At 42.0% G+C, this 24,254-nt stretch overlaps 1 protein-coding gene across 4 annotated transcripts in view; it reads right to left on the bottom strand.

Annotated features, from left to right (window-relative positions):
• LOC121564708 (A-kinase anchor protein SPHKAP-like) overlaps nucleotides 1–24,038 on the bottom strand; it is a 44,270-nt gene extending 20,232 nt beyond the window's left edge. For all 4 annotated transcript variants that reach the window (XR_006658223.1, XM_045213358.1, XM_041875858.2 and 1 more), the window contains exons 1-6: nucleotides 23,750–24,038; nucleotides 14,012–14,114; nucleotides 12,115–12,225; nucleotides 3,076–3,135; nucleotides 2,562–2,705; nucleotides 2,022–2,274 (exon numbers count right to left, since the gene is read on the bottom strand). Coding sequence is in view for 3 of the 4 variants with exons in the window: in XM_045213358.1 (XP_045069293.1) it covers nucleotides 2,022–2,274; nucleotides 2,562–2,705; nucleotides 3,076–3,135; nucleotides 12,115–12,225; nucleotides 14,012–14,114; nucleotides 23,750–23,784 (706 nt within the window). In the remaining variant the exon portion in view is untranslated. The remainder of the gene's footprint in view (nucleotides 1–2,021; nucleotides 2,275–2,561; nucleotides 2,706–3,075; nucleotides 3,136–12,114; nucleotides 12,226–14,011; nucleotides 14,115–23,749) is intronic.
• Nucleotides 24,039–24,254: the final 216 nt, after the last annotated feature.

Here is a 24,254-nt window from a genome sequence, read left to right as displayed (position 1 = left end):
ACAGGCATAAGAGAACAAGAGAACAACAGCACAAACGGCTGGACGCCTGTCGTTCCCTTTTGAAACGAGACGAGGGACATCTTCAGTGGTAAGAATAGCATTTAAGGAACATGTAGACTATTCCTGATTCGGGAAGTATTCAGACCTCTTGATTTTTTTCCACATTTTGTTACATCACAGCCTTATTCTAAAATGGATTAAATTGTTTTTCCCCCCCTCATCAATCTACACACAATACCCCATAATGACAAAGCAAAAACAACAGGTTTTTAGAAATGTTTGTTAAGTTGAAATATAACATTTACATAAGTATTCAGACCCTTTAGTCAGTACTTTGTTGAAGCATCTTTGGTAGCAATTACAGCCTTGAGTCTTCTTGGGTATGACGCTACAATCTTGGCACACCTGTATTTGGGGAGTTTCTCCCATTCTTCTATGCAGATCCTCTCAAGCTCTTTCAGGCTGGATGGGGAGCATCGCTGCACAGCTATTTTCAGGTCTCTCCAGAGATGTTCGTTCGGGTTCAAGTCTGGGCTCTGGCTGGGCCACTCAAGGACATTCAGAGACTTGTCCTGAAGCCACTCCTGCGTTGTCTTGGCTGTGTGCTAAGGGTCGTTGTCCTGTTAGAAGGTGAACCTTCGCCCCAGTCTGAGATCCTGAGTGCTCTGGAGCAGGTTTTCATCAAGGATCTCTCTGTACTTTGCTCCGTTCATCTTTCCCTCGATCCTGATTAGTCTCCTAGTCACTGCCGCTGAAAAACATCCCCACAGCATGATGCTGCCACCACCATGCTTCACCGTAGCATGCAGGTTTCCTCCAGAAGTGACGCTTGGCATTCAGGCCAAAGAGTTCAATCTTGGTTTCATCAGACCAGAGAATCTTGTTTCTCATGGTCTGAGAGTCCTTTAGGTGCCTTTTGGCAAACACCAAGCGGGCTGTCATGTGCCTTTTACTAAGGAGTGGCTTCCGTCTGGCCACTCTACCATAAAGGCCTGATTAGTGGAGTTCTGCAGAGATGGTTGTCCTTCTGGAAGGTTCTCCCATCTCCATAGAGGAACTCTGGAGCTCTGTCAAAGTGACCAAAGGGTTCTTGGTCACCTCCCTGACCAAGGCCCTTCTCCCCTGATTGCTCAGTTTGGCTGGGCGGCCAGCTCTAGGAAGAGTCTTGGTGGTTCCAAACTTCTTCCATTTAAGAATGATGGAGGCCACTGTGTTCTTGGGGACCTTCAATGCTGCTGAAATGTTTTGGTACCCTTCCTCAGATCTGTGCCTCGACACAATCCTGTCTCGGAGCTCTACGGACAATTCCTTCGACCTCATGGCTTGGTTTTTGCTCTGACATGCACTGTCAACTGTGTGACCTTATATAGACAGGTGTGTGCCTTTCCAAATCATGTCCAATCAATTGAATTTACCACAGGTGGACTCCAATCAAGTTGTAGAAACATCTCAAAGATGATCAATGGAAACAGGATGCACCTTAGCTCAATTTCGAGTCTCATAGCAAAGGGTCTGAATACATTTGCAAACATTTCTAAAAAGTCATTATGGGGTATTGTGTGTAGAAGTATTTTTGTAATCCATTTTAGAATAAGGCTATAACGCAACAAAATGTTGAAAAAGTCAAGGGGTCTGAATAGTTTCCGAATGCACTGTACAAGACTATAATAACACTACATCAATAACAACTTAGATTTTTATTGAGCTGACCTGTTTTGAGAATAGGCTACTGAATAACGTATTACCTTACAAAAATGTGACATTTTTCCACCCAAAATGAGTGCTTCACATTAGTAGATTTGTAAATAATAAATGATTTATCCCATTTAGCAGACACTTTTGTCGAAAGTGACCTAGAACAGTGACTGAGATCAACATTTTCATATTTGCTATCCTCATGCTATATAAACTTAGCCACATAGGACTACTTTACTCTACTTTCATATTCACCACATATGCCAGTAAAATACATTGAACTCAAATACAATACATGGGTATTCAAAAGGATGAGAGAAAATCACCGTTTCGTAAGCCGTCATCCTCGCTGTCATCCCCCAGGTGTTCTGAGGCAGTCAGGAAGTCCTCCTCTATGGATGAGAAGGAGCGGTTGGTGTCATCATCCAGCCTCTGCCCTGCCATCATCCGCCCCTGGGACCCCTGCCTCTCCTGACCCCACTGCAGCCCGATCAGGAACTTGTTGATCTCATAGATGATGCTAGTGGGCCGCCGGCCCCCAGCACACTGGACCAGGCACAAATCTGTATCTCTCTGGCCCTGGAGGCAATACACACATACACACACATATATACACACATATACACACACACACAGGCACGCAGGTACAAACACGCACACACACACAGAGGAAGGAAATAATTCAATAATTGAGGAGTTCTACCTTGTCTGCTCGTGTAATACTCAGAGATGATGAGTCAGTCAGACAGTGGATGGATTTGGGATGGAGGGATCTCAACAAACCATTAATATAAAATGAGAAGGAAGATGAAGTGTGTGTGCTTGTGTGTGTGCCTGTGTGTGTATGTGTGTGTGTGTGCGCTCACCTGTGTGTGTGTGGGGTACTGGTGAGGGTGAGAGGGGTCCGGAGTCTCCAAACCGCCGAGCAGCAGGATCTCGTTCACCTTGGGCTGTCGCACGCTCAGAGAGTCGACCAGCTTGGGCAGTTCTGGAGAGATTGAAGCCAGTTTCTAGAGGAGAGAGAGACGTCGCCCACAATCACAGTGACAGTCACACAGGCAGTCATCACCAGCACAAAGCTGATAATTACCTAAACAAATCAACCCCTCTCACCCAGGCTAATTATCCTAAATCCATGGCAACAGAGCCAGTGTTTACGATAGTTAAGAAAGACTCTAGTGGAACGGGAGGAGAGGAAAGGAGAGGAGAGAGGATGAGAGAGGGAGCAGAGGAGTTAATGGGTAGGGGGGAGGAGAGGGGAAGAGGGAGGAGGGAGTAAAGGAGAAGAGAGGAGGAGGGAGGAGGAGAGGGAAGAGAGGAGATGAAAGCATGGGTAGGGGGGAGAAGAGAGATGAAAAGAGAAGAGGGGACCCAGCACACCTTGATGCAGCTGTCCTCGTGACGATCCACCTTCTGTTGGTCCAGATTCACAAAGCAGATCTGCAATGAGAGGGAAAAAGCTTCAGAACAGTGGTAACGTAAAGCTACAAAAAAAACCTAGTGAGACCTGAGAGGTTAGCATCAAATAGTCCAGAATAATGACTCTGATGTAGCCAACCTCCCCATTCCAATGACCTGACTTTACCCAGATAAAAGCATGATTACTAGTCTGACAGAGGAAGCAATCATGCTGTGTTAGCCCTCACTGGCCATTTACAAGCCTCTAGCAGGACGTGATTTTGGAGGTATGGCAACGCGAGACTAAGCAGGACACAACAGGGCTAATTGGCACCCAGTCAGTCAGTCCCCAGGGAGCGAGCGACAGTCCCTACATACAGACTGATAGAATTTTACTGAATGGGTCCCAAATGACACCCTATTCCCTGGTCAAAAGAAGTGCACTATAAAGGGAATAAGGAACCATTTGGAATGCATAAATAATCTCACTGATTGCTTTGCAATTGTTCATTTCAGGGGTGGGTTTTCCAAAGCATTCATTGTTGCATTAGTATGTTATTTCACTTGCCGACCCAGACTATAGAACAGCAAAGTGCTACGAATGTTGTTTGTTCACGCATAGATTGGCCGCCCCGTCAAACTTCGATTTCCGTGGGAGTGCGGCTGGGTTGTGGAGAGAAATTATGTAAAACTTCAGCTACCAATGCTTTGGGAAAGTATTAATCAATAATTGAGTTAATTAGAAAAGGGGCGTGAGGCATAGCCCTTGGTTGCAGTAGGATCATAACTTGTTTTCCCCTCATTGACCAATAAACACAGACAGCCTCACCCACCCACCTGCTGTAACACACACACACTATACAACCAGTTCTTCCTCTTATCTATCCATCTTTCTCTACAGCTCTCTCTATCTATTCATCCCAGATGAACTTACATACCGGGTCCATCTCTCCAAACCCAATATTCTGCCCACACGCTTCAGCCAGAGGACATATTATATCTATTTTCTAGAAAGAAGAAATAAATGATTTCCTGTATTAATCAACATACCAATCATTGTAAATCCCAGCGGTTGATATAACCTCCTTGATCATCGTACATACCCTCTCTGATGTACGTCATGCTGAAAGCCCTCAAAGCTCAAAGAGCTTAGCTTAGCTACCCACAATTCAATTCTGTACGATTTATTCTTTATGATTAACTTCCCTATGTGACTCAATGAAGTAAAATAACAAATGCTTGTGGGGTCCATCTTGTAGGCCTCCTCTCTCTCCTCTCTGGTTTGCCTGTGGGCTATATTCAGCATATTTTCCCCCTGCGCCCCACCATGTTTTTCCCCTTCCCCTTTTATTGTCCGTGGCACTCGTGTCATGTTCCATGTTAATGGACTCTTCTCGGGGTGAGGAGGGCATGTACGTGTCTGACTGACATCAAAAGAGAAGCATAAGGAGAAATACAAACAGAGGTAAATGATGCAGCGACTGGAACTGGAACGAATGGCCCAATCAGCTTAGAGATAAAACGGTTCTATCTCTATGCCAATCAGGCTAAATCTGTAGTTTGTTACTCTGTGAGATCATGGATGTTAGTCTCTGTTATGAGTGGATTTGACTTTTTTTCTTCATAATTTCAGCCTATTTCATAGGTGTGTTATCAAAAGTAGCCTATAGGATGAAACAGTGAGCTAACCACCCCAAAGCTGAAAAAGGGATAGAATTGAACGGAGGAAACAAAACGGCAAGAGTAGCTTGAAAATTGGAGTTGCGCTCTTTATCAGGAGAGTCAAAATGTCCACCTGAGTGAAACAACACAGAACATTGCAACTTCACCCCCATTTACATTATTACCATCACATTCAGCCTTCTCCCTTTTTTCAAGAAAGCCCACTCTGGTACTTGTATAACCCATTTTGAAGCTGTCTTATTATAATGGTGGTTCTAGCAAGCCCATGCAAGCTGAGGTGTTGTGAAGGTTATCACATTATTTGGGCTTATTGTATCTTGCATGCAGGTCAAAGCAATTGCAGAGAAAAATAAGGAGATGACTGTTGAAGACTGAGAAAGAGCGAGGGAGAAACAGGGGAGAAAAAAAAGAAGAGGTAGGGAGGGAAGAGGAACGAGGTAGAGAGAGGAGTAAAAAAAAAAAAAGGAGATACGGTGCCCTTCCCAAGGACAAAATCATTGTACCCCATCACCATTAGGTGGGGGTGGCAATAGCCTGCAGTTCCAAAAATGGATTTCGGGGTGAGAGCTGTATGTGGCACCTAGCCATCTCTGTCAGTGAGGCCCATCTGAGAGGCAGAGACCACAGATGTGAACGAGGCTCCACCACTAATTCTTCAGAGCAGACAGACGTTTAAATCTCTGCCTGACTAACTGACGAAAAGAGATTAAACATCAACATAGATGCTAGAGAATAGGGGTTCTGATTGGTTGCACACCCAAGTTGTGTGTGTGTGTGGATGTGCAATGTGTGTGCGCGTGTGACGTGCGCGTGTATGTATGATAAATAGGGCCGGGACAATACCAGTATTGCAATATTTCTATTTTGGTCCTTTAAAAACCTGCTGTATGTAAAATATTGAGTGCTACACCCAATGTTCAAGTATGGCCTTTTTCCCTTTATTCAGATTACAACCTCTCACTTTCAGTTATTTGAAAAGGAAATAATCTCCCAAATATCACTATTTCTAAAACAAGCCATAGAAAGTTGGTTGCAATTTCAATTTAATCCTCTAGACAGGACAGAACAAATAATGCAACAAATATTGTGGTTAAACTCAAATATACTACCGGTAATTGATAAAAAAAAACTTTTTTTTTGGGACAAAATGTTTAAAAAAGGTATAATCTTCGTAAATGATATCATCGGTAGGACTGGTGGAGTTATGACGCACATGCAGCTAACAAAAACATATGGAAAAAATTACAACCAAATAATTGCAGCATTACCGCAAAATGGAAGAGGAAAGTGGAAGGGGGAAAAAGTAAGGAACTTGTCTGTTGGCCTTGCATTAAAGAACATAATTGGTTAAAGAAAACTGTGATAAATAAAAAAGTATACCAGTTTCATTTAAGGACCAAAGGATTGACAGCCGTCCCATATAGATCGCAAAATAGTTGGGAAGAGATTTTTGACGTACCGATCCCATGGCATAGTGTTTATGAACTGATACGCAAAACGACGCCGGATTCAAAACTTAGAATTTTTCCATTTAAATTATTATATAAAATTCTTGCTGCCAATAGAATGTTATTTATATGGGGGATACAATCTTCCCAGCTCTGCAGATTTTGCTGCGAAGAGACAGAATCATTAGATAATTTGTTTTGGTACTGTCCATTGGTTGCTTGTTTTTGGACACTTTTTTGGGATTGCAATATTTACCTGGAGCTAACCCTGCAGATAGCACTACTGGGTGATCTGAAAGGTCATAGTCAATCGATCAATAATATAATAATACTTTTAGCAAAAATGTTTTTTTTCAATTTACAATCTGTAGAAACAATGAGAATAGAAAGGTTCAGAACTTTTGTAAAACATCACAGTACAGTTGAAAAATATATGGCAAATAGAAATCCAATATGGATGGTGTTAAGAGATAGATGGGTGGTGTTGAATGGAGTTGAAGGATGGGACTAATATCAACTAACAACAACTAATAACAACAAGATAACTAATAATGTAAGCATACTGTGTCCATAATAAGTATATAGGTTATAGGTTGAGAGCTTTTGTGAAAGAGCTTTTGTGAAATACTTATTTCCATCATTAAAATGCAAATCAATTTATAACGTTTTTGACATGCGTTTTTCTGGATTTTGTTGTTGTTATTCTGTCTCTCATTGTTCAAATAAACCTACCATTTGAATTATAGACTGATCATGTCTTTGTCAGTGGGCAAACGTACAAAATCAGCACGGGATCAAATACTTTTTTCCCTCACTGTATATATATATATATATATATATATATATATATATTTACATTTCAGTCATTTAGCAGAAGCTCTTATCCAGAGCGACTTACAGTTAGTGAGTGCATACATTTTCATACTGCCCCCCTGTGGGAAATGAACCCACAACCCTGGCGTTGCAAGCGCCATGCTCTACCAACTGAGCTATATATTTGCAAGAGAAAAAAACATATGGGGGATTGGAAGTGATGCAGACAATTAGATTGATGGAAGTTACAATCTATCTGCAATATTAAAGTTGATCTACACCCTACATAAAAAAAAAAAAAAAAAAAAAAAAATATTGGGTGCTATAGCTTGGCAAATACATGTAACTCAGGATGACAACATAATGTTTAGTTTCCTTGCCATGATACGAACGAGTATCGTGATACTGGTATCATCCCGGCCCTAATGATAAATGCTGCGATTCTGGCTCATAATTTATCTATGTGTGCATTTCCTCTCGTGTTGTGCCCCTGCTGAGGTGGCGTCCTGTGGATGGGTGCCTGGCGGCTGGAGGACAGCGCTGGGCGCCCAACAAGCGGGCAAATCTACAGCTGTGCTCCAGGCTCCAGGTCAACCCAGCCCAGCGACCAATCACAACCTCAGGGTGATTCTACTTTAAATACCATAACAAATCAGGGCCAGCTGGATGACTCAAACTGGAAACTAATAAATAGGTTTTTGCAGAGAGGAGTCATGAGGCAAACAGTGGTGGACATTTTATTTAAAAAAAAATAACTAACCCTCTCCTCTCTGTCTCAGTTAACATGCTGGTGAAATGGTCATATTCATTAGAAAACACTGTAGCAAAATGTTTTGCAACAGATACATTTTTTTAGGTAGTCCCTCCTTGACTGTTTTTGTCCGTTTTACCATGCAGTAGGATTTCAATAGTGAGGAGGCAACAGCAAATCTAGACTTGCCCAGAATGAGCTTTTATTAGCAAACGTGAAGATAAGCAGGCAAAACTGTATAAATATATATATTTTTTAAATAAACAGGACAATGAACAAAAGGTAGGCCTAATAAACATATCGGAATCAAAAATAGCTCTAACAAAAGAAAACCCAGGCTCCAATCTTGCCTGTAAAGCCAGCAGCATACCAACCTGTTACCTGTCTGTCTTCTTCTATGGTGTATTGGCGATTGCACAACTTAATGTGCATCCCACCACCTACTGTGCGGGATGGAAACAGGATTCCCAAAAATGGAACAAAATACCCCTCCCCAAAAAACTACAGAATTACCAATAAATAAATGCACTAAACAACTTTTCTGTTAAAAAATTAAACTGATCTGATCCCTACACAGGCTCAAGGGGAACCTGGGAGGGCAGGTCTTCCAGTGCCAGTACCCATTGCAAGTCTTTAGATGTAAAACCCCAAAACTTTTCTGCCGCAGCCACAATAATTTCCAGTTTCTTAGACTTCTTTGAGACTCGTGCCGTACAGTTTATAACTGTGGCAATGAATGCCACATAGTCCACCTTTCTAACACAAAGGGTATCTTTTGACTGGCAGCAAACATTTACTACAGGCTGTGGTGTGTCCACTACCATCTCTTCACTAGCATCACTTGATTTCTCAAATCTTTGAATCACCTCCGCATAGGCGATTCGATTGACCGCTCTAACTTTTGCCACCTCAATCTCCTTCACCAATACAGGGCACTCCAGGAACTCGGGATCATGATTCCCACCACAATTGCAACACTGTTGTCCTTCTACACACCGTTATTCAATATACTCTGTCCGTTTGCACACACTTTAAACATGGCCAAATCCTATACAATTCTTACACTGCAGTGGTTTGGGGACGAAAGCTCTTACAGCGTATCTTACATAACCAAACTTCACATGCGTAGGTATTTGCTCTTTATCAAAAAATAACAGGACCGACAGACTTTCTTATTTTCCTCCATTCACCCAGCGGGTCAGACGCCGGGCACCAAGCCCTTCAGGACTTTTCTTCAGGTATTCAACCTGAACATCCGTCGTCGCCCCTGAGATGACTCCTTTGACAGGTGCTCTACTCTGAAGTTCAAAACACAAAACTTCTGTTTTCGGATTATTTTGAGGCTCACTGCATTCTTCCTCTGTTCTTCAGAAATACAATTAATCAAAATAAGACCATTCCTGGTCACTCTGACAGACTCCACTTTGACACCTCAAACAGGTTTCCCACATATGCATCCTTACTCAACAAACGCATCCCAACAAGAAGCGATTCATTATCATTCATACACGTATCCTCCACTCCAATTTTAGACAATTTCCTTTTTGTTCCAGTTTTCGACTACTACTGTTGTCCATTCAGAACATTCTTCTTCAACAACTTTTCTTGACTCGCTGCTTGATTCGAACTCAGCATCCACTTCCACCATATTTTTCCTCCCTGTCTGTCTTGTATCACAAACAAAGCAATGGCATGCCTCTTATAGCAATACTCATTACACAGAATGCATCACAAACCCTTCCAATTACCTAATTGACAATCAATTTGCACGAGCACACATGCACACCATCCTCCACCCACATTTAAGCTCTCTTCCTCTTCCCTCAACAACAAATCCTCTCCCCCTCACTAAATCTCTCCCTCCTTCACACCCTTCTTCTCAACTATAACCTCTGCCTCTCTCTTTCTCTCTATGCCTCATTGCTCTCATCTCAGCACACTCAGTCGTTCTTCCTGTGTCCTCTGTGTGTTCCCCTGTGGTTGTTATGTAAGCCCGCCACAGCCAGGCCATGTTGTGACTGTGAGCAACTTGGATGCTATGTCTCCGGCTGTGTCTCAAATGGCACCCTGTTCCCTATATAATGCACTACAGCAGTGCACTAACTAGGGAATACGGTGCCATTTGAAATGCATCCTTGGTATCCTTCTGTGGCTCCTGACCCCTTACCTTCAAGCAATAGCGCCAGCCATGAGGCATTACATGTGCACTGGATGTATGCTGGTCTGGGTTGTGGTAATCTGTCGTGGACAGATTGTGCGTAAACCAAAGAAAATCACCTTGCTGACCAAATTACACAAGATTTTAGTTCTGGGAGATTATTGTTGTGGAGCTCAGTGAATATTCACAACACTAATGTGTATAGTGTCTACACCTGTTCAGCCTTTGCCTCCAACTCTGGAATAATATTATTTAATATAACTAACTGGTAATGATGTCCCATTGCTGGTCATACCCAATCCTCGACCCAGGCACACAAGCAAGCAGACAGGCAGACACACAGTTGCTGTGGGACCAAGCAGGCAATTAGAGCAGTGAGGAATGATACGGATTGGGAATATCTCATCTCATCAATGTAACTAACTCCGTCCTAACCATCAGCATAGAATGATAGTGATAGTCTCTCGTGACAGATTATTAGTGCATGCAATATTTGGTTCTGGGGTCTGAGATGAACAATGATATAGATCTCATCTCTATAAGTGTTTAGAATAGGATCGGAAACATAACTCTGTAACTTCACTGTAACTAGCAGAGCAGAACTAATGGTGCCGAAGACTTCGGTTCCAAATTGCTTACCCTCCGTCAATGTGTTCAGGGGTCTGATTAAATTCACTGTGACTATTGCAGCTAGGTAACACCTCACTGTGAGTTCAGTTCATGCATTAAAACATGAGCGAGTGATCAAAGGTGACAAGACCTAGATTTGGTGAGGAGTGAAAAGAGAGAACTTACAAGATTTTATCTTATCACTTTGAGCTCCTGAGTGCATAGTCCCATTTCCTTCCTGAGCCTTCCACACACACATTCCTGTCTCTATTCAGGAATATACGTCACTGTAATTGTCACATCCTCAACCAGTTTGTGTGGCCATATTGTCTCCATCATATGAAATGAGTGGGTAATAAAGATATCATACTTTGTGAAACGGAACACCAGGATGACATATCAATGTCACCAAATTAGCACTGTGTGTCCAAGACAATTTCCCTTCAGGGACAATAAACTTGATCCTGTCGTAAACACGACCTCGGAGCTTAACTTAAATACCTCTGCTGCCGCTGAATGTGTAATCAATGACAATCACATTGTAACAATCACATTGATAAAAGTCACCATATTAGGTGATTCCATAAATGAACCAAATGAACACACTAATAAACCAACCCTTCCCCCGCTCCCCAACCAAAACCCTTAGTGGAGTAAACAAAAACCATATCCCATCAAGCTTATTAAATCTGCATTCCACACACTCACTAACACAGACCCTGTTTACTCCTGGCCTAGGGTCTGTAATTAACTAAGCTGATATGGCCACAGGCATATTACTGTGATAATCCTGGTTAACAGAAGAGGGTGTGGGGGGAATCAACAAACACACAAGCACACCCGCAAGCGTGCACACATGCACACACTCTCTCTCTCTCTCACACACACACACACACACACACACACACACACACACACACACACACACCCCCTACCCCCTGCTCCTCATCCACTCTCCCACTGTGACTGTCTGCTGAGGACCCACTCACAGTCACAGTCACAGTCACATTAGTGACTCTTCTTTTACATTTGATTGATTAGTTGTGTAACCCGGGAAGAGTTGATTTGAGAGGCTGTACAATTTGTCACCGAGGAGAGAGGCAACACACATACGCACACACACACATAGGCACACACACACGCACACACTGAGAGAGAGGCGATGCTACAGGAAGATGGCTGGCATCTTTTCCTGCTCACATAAAACACCCCAGGGATTCATGGGATCTGGACACATTGTGTAAAAAGGCACTGTCTCATTTGCACATACAATGGGAAGATTAAAAAGCTTTTTAATCGCTCCAGAGCTCGGAATGAGACTGAGGGAAAAGACAGACAGACTAGTGAAACCTTTGTTTTCTAGTAAGAACACCAGCCCTTACCAGTTGAGTCCCAAAGGGAGAATTCCTGTGCTACAAAGTGCTATACATTGCCATATATTTGGTGGCAGACATATAGTTACAAATTAAAGAATTTAATAGGATTTTAAAATCATCCCGATATGCCGGATAGCCTGTTTTGCATTTTTAAAAATGGGAACACAGGCACACACAACTCACCGTGTTGCATCTCCCCTCAGCGTCATCCTCCAGGAGGCCCAGCCTGCACAGAGCCTTCTCATTCCTCAGCCAGTACTCTGACGAGTCCAGCACACTGCTACTGCACAGCACCTGGAAGGCACAGATAACACACACTCTTACACACAGACACATGACTGAAATCCTTCTCAGAATGTATAATATAGGAAAGTACATACAAATGCACACATTCTCACACACACACACACACACACACACGAGTCCCCCATTCACCTTCAGCTGACAATCTTAGTGTTTACCCTCTGGCTATAAAGATCTCTACAGGCCCTTTGTTCAAGAGGTGCTCTGTGGGACCTTGCTCTGTAAGAGGGATCAATAGTCTGTCAGTTAGCCTATTTACTCTCCACATATTTACTGTGTTTTTACGCTTCCCTGTGGGCTGCTTCAATGGACACTATGGGTTAAGTATCAAGTCCTGTTAACCTGCGACTTCCAATAAGAGTCAAGAGTTCCTTTGTCAGAGGGACACATAAATACATATGAAGAGTTATTGATTATTTTAGTATTGGGTAAATGGTGCTGGTTGTCACTAAGACTTTGAAAGTCACTGGGATCCCTCAGGAGATACAACAGGATAATCCATAAAATAACCTTTCAAATGTAACCTTTCACATACATTCAGTCTGAAACTGCCATCCTAGACAAAATGACGTCAAAATGAGGGGCGTTGTAAAAAAATGAATTCATCAGCGATCGAATCACCTCTAACCAATCAGACTATCAAAGCCGATTATGTCAGGCCAGGCCGGCTCTGGCCCAACCCATCGGTGTCTGTGACCAATAAGAAGGGAAAGGGGATACCTAGTCAACACAACTGACTGCATTAAACCCAAATGTGTCTTCCGCATTTAACCCAACCCCCCTGAAAGCAGGGAGGAAAGCAAATCTAGGAAAATAAATGCTAATCGTCCTCTGGTGTTGTCCATCTGCTTTGGGCCAGGGCCAGGTAGAGGTGACTAACACTCAGGTGGCCTCATGGTCATGAAATCACAATTTGGCAGAGCTTGGAGTGAGGGCAGGGTCGTGTTCATTAGGCACAAAACGGGAGATAACTGCCCAAAACGGGGAGGTGCTATTTCAACTTGTCCAATAATAAATGCTTAATTTTGTATTCCGTTGCAAAATGTTTTGCAACGATGTGCACCAATGAACATGACCCAGCTTCATACAGGTGCTTGATATCATAGTAAATGTTCACCAGCAAAAATAATATTATTCTCCCACATGTATCTTATTAAGACAATATTTAGATTGTTAGGTCTTTGTCAAGTCAGGGGACCTGACCTACAGTTAGGGTTGAAATCTTGTCTTTATAAATAGTTTTGTGTCATTGCGCAGAGACTTCTATTACAAATGCTACATGTAATACAGTGGAGGCTGCAGAACGGCTCATAATAATTGCTGGAACGGCGCTAATGGAATGGCATCAAACCATGTGTTTGATGTATTTGATGCCATTCCACAATTCCGCTCCAGCCATTACCACGAGCCCGTCCTCCCCAATTAAGGTGCCACCAACCTCCTGTGATGTAATATTATTTATGTATGTTAGCGACAGAGCGGCGAGGCTCAATAGAAGTAATTTAACTTGACGACCCGTCTACTAATTAAGTAACTGAACAAACAGCAATATCGACGGACAATGCTCCTTATTCAAGAGGAAGGAGGGGCAGCAGAACAGAAGAGGTTGAAATTCAACGTAATCTCCCCCCTGAGACCATTGTTATTTGCCATTTCTCTCATTGTCTCCCTGTCACATTGAGATGATCAATCCAACTAGATGACTGTCTGTTGCAATGGCACTAACTCTCCCTCACCAGGGAGAGGGACACACACACACACACATTCATGTATTTACCTTCTTGCAGGCGGTGACGGAGGATCCCAGGGTGCTGTCTGTGCTGACTCCCTCAGCGTCTGCTGACTCAGAGCTCTCGAACATGGCTGACGACTGGAAGTTACTGCAGGAGGAAAACAAAGTGTGTCTGTGTCAGGACCCACTGTACACAGCCCCAGGGCAGGGCCCCTCTTTGGGCTTTAGAGAACCTATCAGCCCATGGGTGAACACCCTTGCCTGGGGACATGCTCCCTGGCATGCCCACTGCTGTACAGCACCAGCCATTAGAGAATTGCATTAGAGGAACACAAAAACTCTGAACCTCTACCAAAAACAAGGGTAAACGCAGACATAACGTTTGTCTTGGGGTGCTTGAGACATTGTATGGTGTTCATTGGTATGATTACAACCAATATAGGATTGAAAGGATGACATACATTATTTTCCTCATTAAATTAATTATCTGTGATTTGTAAGTTTAAAGTTAACTTGGAAAAAAAGCAACTGATTTTTAATCAGAAGTTTGTATTAATTAGGATAAAACTTTCACATGAAAAAGGAGGGAGGTACATGGAGACCAGAGAGACAGCTGGCGCTGTGATCATCACTTTCATGGTAAATTAAAAGTATTTCATTTTGGAACTGGTTTAATTTAGGGATGAACCTACTTCATGCTGTATCAAATCAGAATGTATGTGTGCCTACATTGTATCTTGCCCAAGGTAAGTAAATCCCCTTCTTAGATAGGGAAGTTTGCTGCACAGCAAATAATGCAGAGTATTTGACTCGAAAAGAGCAGCTTTAACTATTTTGGGAATTAAGTGACTGATTGTGGCCGCTAGAGTCGAGGTAAAACAGAATTAATTCGAATAGAGTGTTTATAAATATTGCAAGAGTCAATGTGATCTTGCTCACAGATTAGAAGTTAGATTTCGATTTTGCCGCCATTTATATTTTCTTCCTCGCATTCGCCTCAGGCTGACACTGACATAAGTAGTCTTTGCTTTCAGGTAAGTAATATCGTTTTAAAATTCTTATTTGACCTAAGTCAACCATTTAGCGTATCCTTCTTATCATGTATCATTAGCAAGTTCAAAGCCAAATATTCATTATTACCTAGCAGTCGATTGGTATCTAGCCTGTTTTTTTTACCAAGCAACCAAATTCTCAAAGCGTAGCTACCGTTAGCTAGCTAGCTAATCATTTTAGCTCGGTTTGACAGAATGGACATACAAAAGGTAGGTACTTGAAGCGACCAGCAAAAGGAGGCTGCAGAGGGAAGAATAAAGTCCCCTTGTAGATCACTAACAGGTGGGTCATCTGGTTGGCATGCATAACTGTCTTTTATTTGTGTGTGTATGGTTTGTGCTCGCTCGGGTGCAGGCATGTGAGGATGTAAGCATGTGAAGGTTTGTTCACAAGGGAGTGAGACTTGTTTTTTTATGGGGTTTTCTTGCAATTCAGTGTAATGGCGTTTGGTTGGACTGTTTATACCAGTGTTGTGTGTTCCTGTCCTTTTTTAATCTTTGGTTTTAGGTAGACCAGTTGCTGACAGAGACCCCTTCATGGACGAAGACTGGCTGAGTGAAGAAGGGCAGTGTCGAAAGGCCATCGCGCTGATGAAACACACATCTGATGAAGCAACCGTAAAATAAAAGATTAAGCTGACCTCAACCTACTGCCAAAAAATTGTCCATGACCCACAGAACTCCTCTGACATACTCAGTGTTTCCACGGTTCCTGGACATACTAGGCATGGTTTGTATGAAATGAACTCTGTCAACTTCATAGCATGCACGTGTGAGAATGTATGAATGACGTTGATGCATTGTTTTTTCCAAAGCATGACAATGTCGCAGGGTGGTCATTTCCAGAGTATTACCCTTAAAAAGTGACAGGACCATGTCTTAGAAATCCGGTAGCTGAGATTTTATTGTTGTCTTTTTGTCTTGTCTGTAGATTGAGCAAGATTTTGGACTGATGTTTGGTGACGCAACTTCCACAAAATTCCTGGATAAATGGCCTACTGTCTTCAAACAGAAGGTCATCCTGCAGAGCCATCGACTCATACCAACAACCGAGCTTCAGGACCTAAAACACAACGCTGAGTTCACAGCTGAGGTCCACTTTACACTGTAATATGAAGTTCTAGTACAGTGCATTCGGAAAGTATTCAGATCCCTTGACTTTTCCACATTTTGTTACATTACAGCCTTATACTAAAATTGATTAAATTGTTTTTTCCCTCATCAATCTACACGCAATACCCCATAATTACAAAGCAAAAATAGGTTTTTAGAAATCTTTGCAAATGTATCATTTTAAAAACCCAGGAAAAATACATTTACATAAGTATTCAGACCCTTTACTCAGTACATTGCTGAAGCACCTTTGGCAGTGATTACAGCCTCGAGTCTTCTTGGGTATGACGCTATGTCACGATCGTTATGAGAAGCGGACCAAGGCGCAGCGTGATAGGCGTACATACTTTATTAAGTGTACAAAACAAGAACCAAAACAACAAAACGATACGTGAAGTCCTAGGTCATAATACAAACCTTACGGAACAAGATCCCACAAAACTAAAATGCCAAAAGGCTGCCTAAGTATGGTCCCCAATCAGAGACAACGAGCTACAGCTGTCTCTGATTGGGAACCACCCTGGCCAACATAGAAATAAACGATCTAGAACAAAACCCATAGAAAACAAAACATAGAAAATCCACACCCTGGCTCAACATAGAGTCCCTAGAGCCAGGGCGTGACACGCTACAAGCTTGGCACACCTGTATTTGGGGAGTGTCTCCCATTCTTCTATGCAGATCCTTTCAAGCTCTTTCAGGTTGGATGGGGAGTGTCGCTGCACAGCTATTTTCAGGGCTTTCCAGAGATGTTCAATTGGGTTCAAGTCCGGGCTCTGGCTGGGCCACTCAAGGACATTCAGAGACTTGTCCCGAATCCACTCCTGCGTTGTCTTGGCTGTGTGCTTGGGGTCGTTGTCCTGTTGGAAGGTGAACCTTCGCCCCAGTCTGAGGTCCTGAGCGCTCTGGAGAAGGTTATCATCAAGGATCTCTCTGTACTTTGCTCCATTCATCTTTTCCTCTATCCTGACTAGTCTCCCAGTCCCTGCAGCTGAAAAACATCCCCACAGCATGATGCTGCCACCACCATGCTTCACTGTAGGGATGGTGCCAGGTTTCTTCCAGACGTGACTCTTGGCATTCAGGCTAAAGAGTTCAATCTTGATTTCATCAGACCAGAGAATCTTGTTTCTCATGGTCTGAGAGTCCTTTAGGTGCCTTTTGGCAAACTCCAAGTGAGCTGTCATGTGTCTTTTACTGAGGAGTGGCTTCCGTCTGGCCACTCTACAATAAAGGCCTGATTGATGCAGTGCTGCAGAGATGGCTGTCCTTCTGGAAGGTTCTTCCATCTCTACAGAGAAACTCTGGAGCTCTGTCAGAGTGTTCATCGGGTTCTTGGTCACCTCCCTGACCAAGGCTCTTCTCCCCCGATTGCTCAGTTTGGCCAGGCGGCCAGCTCTAGGAAGAGTCTTTGTGGTTCCTAACTTCTTCCATTTAAGAATGATGGAGGCCACTGTGTTCTTGGGGACCTTCAATGCTTCAGAAATGTTTTGGTACCCTTCCCCATATCTGTGCCTTGACACAATCCTGTCTCTGAGCTCTAAGGACAATTCCTTAGACCTCATGGCTTGGTTTTTTGCTCTGACATGCATTGTCAACTGTGGGACCTTATATAGACAGGTGTGTGCCTTTCCAAATCATGTCCAATCAATTGAATCTACCACAGGTGGACTCCAATCAAGTTGTAGAAGCATATAATGGATGATCAATGGAAACAGGATGCACCAGACCTCAATTTCGAGTCTCATAGCAAAGGGTCTAATTACTTATGTAAATAAGGTATTTCTGTTGTTTATTTTTAATACATTTGCTAAGATTTCAAAAACCTTTTTTCGCTTTGTCGTCACCAGCAGTGACAGACATGTTCTGAAAGTTTTCTAATGTCAGAATTTAAATTTGAGTTTCTAGGCTGGGTCATGTCGTCCATTCTTCTCCTCGTCCATCTTCTGCCTCCCTCCGCTCAAGGCCACAACAGGCCAGGAAAGATGTCAGCAAGACACACGGTGTTATAGACAAATTGTGTCGCTATATCCTGATCTCTCCCCCCCCCCTTTCCTTTCCCCTCTTCCCCTTCACCCCTCCCTCCCTCAAGTGTACAAACACTTAACCCAGCAAAGAACACTATGATCAACTCTACTGCTATAATACCTCTTACAATTTACACTACTACAACACTGTAATACATATTAGAATCACTACTGTCTGGCTTGTAAGACTTATAGTAGATTTTGTGCGAATTAATAGTAGATGATCTAACAATAGATGTCTTATAGGCAGGGACCAGCATCCAGCAGCGTCTTGATGGCATCACCGGAAGTAAACAGCCCTATCTGCTTGCCGTGGGGACCCAGAGAACAAGCATTCACACCTACTTCATCGTGATTGACAAACATCCGGTACCTTGTAAGGGATTTGGCTCACTGGGCTGTTTTAATGAGCTTTTCAAAGCTCACTTTGTCTTTGGTACCTCATACAGTCAGGGTCTGGCAAACGTACACTTTTCTACAAACGACAATCTACGACATTGACGTTGATATAACTAAGGCGAATCACAGGGTAGCAGAGCTGACGGCCAGAATGTTGCATTAAACAGATCTGTTTGAGGCACAGACATGTTTTGTTTTGTTTGCAAATGACACCAGGCAAATACCAATAGCCTTGTAAAACATCTGAAGTTAATCCACGGTCTTTGTCCAGGGAAATCTCTGCGTTTAAAGTGTGGTCAGGTTGGTTGTTCACATGTATTTGGCACTTTTTCTGGATTTAGAATGCATCTTAACAAGGCACATGAAGAGCGTACCAAAGCAGTTTCTGATAATGATGGTGGAGGCTCCTCTACCGCTGCTAACAGTTTTGTAGAAAATGATTTTGGTGATGTGCCAGCACCAAGCTCACATTGTGATTCAGCTCTGTATAATAAGAGTATTGTGGATAATTGTGCTGCAACAATAGCTCAACTCAAAGCAGCAGGAGTTGGTGAAACAACAGTGAACACTTTAGCCAGTTCCATGGAAGAGATAGTTGATGATATCCATAGTGAAGCTAAAGAGTCAGTGAAGAAGTATCTGTCTTTACAGGAAACTGGCAACAATGATATTGGGTGTAAAATAGATCAGTGTTTTAGGCAAATTGAAAAGCCTTTCAATGTATTGAATTCTGAAACCAAAAGGTTTAAATATTTCTCAGAGAAGTGTGGAACTTTAGATCCAGTTGAATATGTTATTGGCACAAGATTTGACACGTGACGCAATAGAACCACTGGAACATATGACCAGGTTATTGTTACAGATACATTCATGTACATACCCATTTTGCAGACGCTAGAGTCTATTTACAAAAATGCAAACAAACTAAATGTTGCAGCCCTCACTTGCGTGATGGATGTTTCTTTAAGAATCATGCTCTAATCTCAAAAGAGAAACATGCGATTAAATTCATTACAGTACTTTCATACAACTGAGAATTTTGGATGACATCTTGGAGGGTGTTGGGCAATATGAGGTGAAATTGCTACTACAGCACTTGCACAACAAGCATTTAACCTCAAAATAAATTGAAATGAGAATTCATAGCTTCAACTATGGTTATATGGAAAGAAACAACAGACCCCCTACAGTGAAGTTACTTGAGTGTTCCAATGATTTGGGCTTAAATGCCATTCAGTCTTGGAGTCTACTACGCAATCTACCACTTATCTTTGGTGACTTGGTGTCTCCAAATGATCAACACTGGCATTTGCTGCTTTTGTTGCTTCAAATTGTCAACATTGTATTTTCTTTCTCCAGTGGTATCAGATGGTATTAGTCTATTTGAAGCACTTGATTACAGAACACCACATATTGTTTAAGTATTTTTTTCCTGGAAAAGGGTTGTTACCAAAGCATCATTTTATGGTGCATTATCGGCGATGTATTCAGAAAATCGGGCCAATTCTCCATATCTGGTGTAAGCGCTACATAGCAAAAAAATAAAGTTTAAAGCTTTAAAAACATAACTAAAACATTGGCCAATAAACACCAAAGTGACATGGCAAACATTTGACCTAGATAGATTGGATATTGGTCCAGGGAAAATGGTGTCCTTGAACATAATTGAAGGAGCTCATGAGATAGCAAACGCATTCCGGTGGCCTTCTTCCACTAAGGTTTTGAGTGTAAAACAGTATACCGTTCAGATTTGGTTGTTTGTCTTAAAGTTCATTGTGAGATGCCAATATTTCACAAAATCCAGTCTATTCTTGTAAAAGATGAAAACGTACTGCTAGTTACCTTTGCTTTAGACACACTGTGTCTTTGTGAACATTTTCATGTACGGACAAGAAAGGGACCCCATGTTGTTGATGTTGAATATCTTTTGTAGCACAAAGCATTCGACATACAGATGTCATATGGTGGTGATGATTCAAGTTTGTTTCAGGTCCCGTACTGCTTCGTGTGATTTTATTTCCACGATTGTACACAGTATCGGAACAATTGAGAAATTCCCCCAAGGAGGCACGGGGGTGTGGCTTTCAATTCGTACTGTCCCTATTGCTTTATTTTATTTCAAAGATTGTACACCATGCTAGTACTGTTTGGGCTGTTTTTGGCATCACATGTAATAAACAAATCCTATTATGCAATATTTTGTGTTGACTGATTTATGGTAGTAATATAATTTTTCTGTGTTTACCCTGATCAGTGAATTTATTTCGTATTATGAGTCAGAGTAAATTTGTTATGACACTGGTAGGAGTAAACATTACTCTCAACAATGAATTCTAGAATAATGAACAACACTTCAGAGAGTAAAAAAAGTAAGAGTTATTTAAAATTAATACTGTACAGAGTTAAACGCAATGAAACAGTTACATTTCAACACTAAATTGAGCAAATACAACTCTGAAGAAATAACTTGCCAGAGTACGTTTTACTCTTTTTGGACTGGGACCAAATGTTATCTTTGACAGAGTAAAATGTTCATCAAATAGTTCGATTCACTCTGTCATTTTTACTGTGTGTGCAACCCAGGGGCCAAAAGTGTTATACTCAATCTGCATAACTAAACCTCTATGAAATAGTGCAAAATTATTATTATACCAAATTGTAATATTGATATAGCACAGCTATACCAAGGCCACACACAGTTGCGTGCCAGCACAGTTCAATCATGACCAACAAAAACACTGGATGGCCAGTTTCATACATGGCAGCATGTATGAGATCACTCCCAGGACCAAGTGCATTTGTCTTCTACATTGCAGTAATATATTTACAATGGTCAATGCAAGAGCTCAGCATTCAATCCCAAGGTACTCTGTCATTCACCAGGTGCAAAACTGGAACTGGTCCCAAAGGTAAAGAGCTCTTCTGGATAACCTAGTCTTGTGTCACAATTACAAACAACACCCCTGCAATAACTAATTTAACATATGTGACCTATAAATTGTATGGCTATTCTATGCCACACACAAAGAAAACAGAAATGAATCCTCACAAAATAGAGACAATTGAAGTCAGAATATGCTAAATCTTTAGTTTCACGCAAATCCGCGGCTCCATAGGCCAACTGATTCGTGAGCATGACCTTTCTATATGAGGAGCATGACGGTTAACAGATCATTACGCACATTTTGCGCGCTGCTGAGCGCCCGGGTCTCATCAGAGCCAATTTGAAGTAGACACACACATTTAATTATTTTCTGATAGGAGTGGCACTCAATAACGTCTCATCATTATGACAGACTCATTGCCTCCGGTTTGTTGATGAGCCCGGTCACGGCCGTGGAGGCAAGGTGGGCGATACGGTAATATCAGCACTTAATCATGAATCAAAAAGTAGGTTCAGCTTGTGGCAAACCGCCAATGCGGATGAGATGGACAATTTTTTTGTTGGGGGGGTGGGGGGCTGGTCTAAATAGACACACACACAAAAACTTTTTTAAAATAAAAAATCAAATGAAAAAGGTGACATGGCCGGCGGCCCATGGGCCTGTTAACATTTTTAAAAATGTAAGCACAATTTATCTGTTATACTAATCTATAATAAGATGGGCAGGCCCGGTTTTCTGATAGGCTGAGCTGAGGTCACGCAAACTCACATTAAAAGTAAAACGCGGCATTAGCATAGAGATCTGCTCTGACTCTGTCATCAGTTAGACAGCCAAGATCATGGATGGTAAAAAACGGAAAGGCTACCTATTAGAAAGAGCACATTCAACATGGTCACCTTACTGAAAACATCCTATTTTTGTAGGTGGCTAAAACCATGGTTAATGTGTTTTGAGTTTCCACTTCCTCAGGTGTTGAACCCCAAATTAATTAGCCTATGACATTAGTTAGTGCACATAAAGATGTATGTAGCCTAATTCATCTCTATAAAAAAATGGAGTCCAATTTTGACAGTAAAATAAAGCAACTATAGTCTATGTTCATCGCAATGAATGAATAACAGATATCTTGCATGTTCGCATCACAAACTTGACACTTAAAGAGACAGTTTACAATTTTAAATGCTATGCATCTCAATAGGAAAATAGTGCTTTTACATAATGTCGAAACCTAATATTCCACAAATGACTTTCTAATTTCAATGACAGGTATTTGTATCAACATTTTAGCTGTTTATAATAAACAAATACAGGGTTACAGGTAGCTAGAATTCATATAGTCTATATCTCAATCGCTGTTAAAAATCATATTTTCTGGTGCTCCTATTTTTTTAAAGTTGGGAGCACCAGTACATTTACATTTTAGTTATTTAGCAGACGCTCTTATCCAGAGCGACTTACAGTTAGTGAGTGCATACATTTTCATACTGGCCCCCCGTGGGAATCGAACCCACAACCCTGGCGTTGCAAGCGCCATGCTCTCCCAACTGAGCTACACAGTACTACCAATTGTATTTTTGTATTAAGAGCCCTGACTATAAATGACGTTAGTCTGGAGCAACCGATCAAATTATTAGTATTAGGCAATGTAGTAATGCAATGATTGACATTTGTTTGTCTTTATGCTACTCTGTATTGCGCATTGAAGTAAACCGAGATGGTTAGGCTATGTCTCCTAATGCGTGGCACCGCACATGCAAAGTGGGCATTTTTGGTTAGCTGCAAGACACTGTGTTTACACAATTTTTTCATCATTCAAATAATCATAACATATTTTAAGAGTAGTCTAGGCTATTAAAATCCACTGTTACGCAGAATACGTAGGCAGATGAAATGCATAATCTTTGGCCAGATTAAATTCCATGTATAGGCTAGATTATTATCAATCTTATGTTTTCCTGTTTCAGTTGTTTTTCCTAATGTCCTCTGAGTCGACCGCTCAAGAGCTGGAGCACAGTACTTGTTTAGGCTACTGCTCTGTGCAGGCTGTGCTGATACAGGCTACTGTACAAATACCATTCAAAAGCTGGATTTGCACAAAACATTGTTGCCATATTTAGGCTACATTATTGCAGTATTGCAATTTACACATAAACAACCAATTGCATTGCAACGAAATAAAATAAAAAAGGTAAGATAGGCAAACATTTATTTGCAGTCAATAGGGAGCATTCAATTGAAGGATAATCTGTAATTTGTTTAAACTCTCACAATAGTCGCCGTATTAATTAACACGCTCCGTTCACATACCTCGGCGTCTTCAGAAGGCACTTAGCACCGGCCATCCCGTCCAAGATAAGCTCCCGTAGCCTGGGGTTTTATGTCCTCGGTTGGAGAGGAGCGGAGCAATGCGGCGCGTCGCTGTCCCGAGGACACTCTCCTGTCCAGATGCACATCCCCCGACGGAGGAGAGGAGAAATTCCAGCGCTACCCGTGACGCTACCGTGACTTCATAGGGCGAGTGTGTATACTCTGGTTATTAACAGCGCGCAGCCAGCAGCAAAATGACAGTCCGCTTGAAGAGGAACGGGAGCATAGCCTTTCCCAGCATATATATCAAAAACACACAAGCGCGCAAGCGCACGCGCGCAAAGACACACACGCACACACACACACACACACACACACACACACACACACACACACACACACACACACACACACACATACACACAATAGATTCCCCTTAACAAAAGGAAAAGAGCTGCTGTAGATAAGATAACCCTTCTCTACATTTTCATCATGGGCACAAAAT

This window comes from Coregonus clupeaformis, chromosome 5 (assembly GCF_020615455.1).
Source record: "Coregonus clupeaformis isolate EN_2021a chromosome 5, ASM2061545v1, whole genome shotgun sequence".
NCBI lineage: Eukaryota > Metazoa > Chordata > Actinopteri > Salmoniformes > Salmonidae > Coregonus > Coregonus clupeaformis.
Note: the sequence above shows the minus strand (reverse complement) of the source record. Positions and strands in the feature narration are given on the sequence as shown.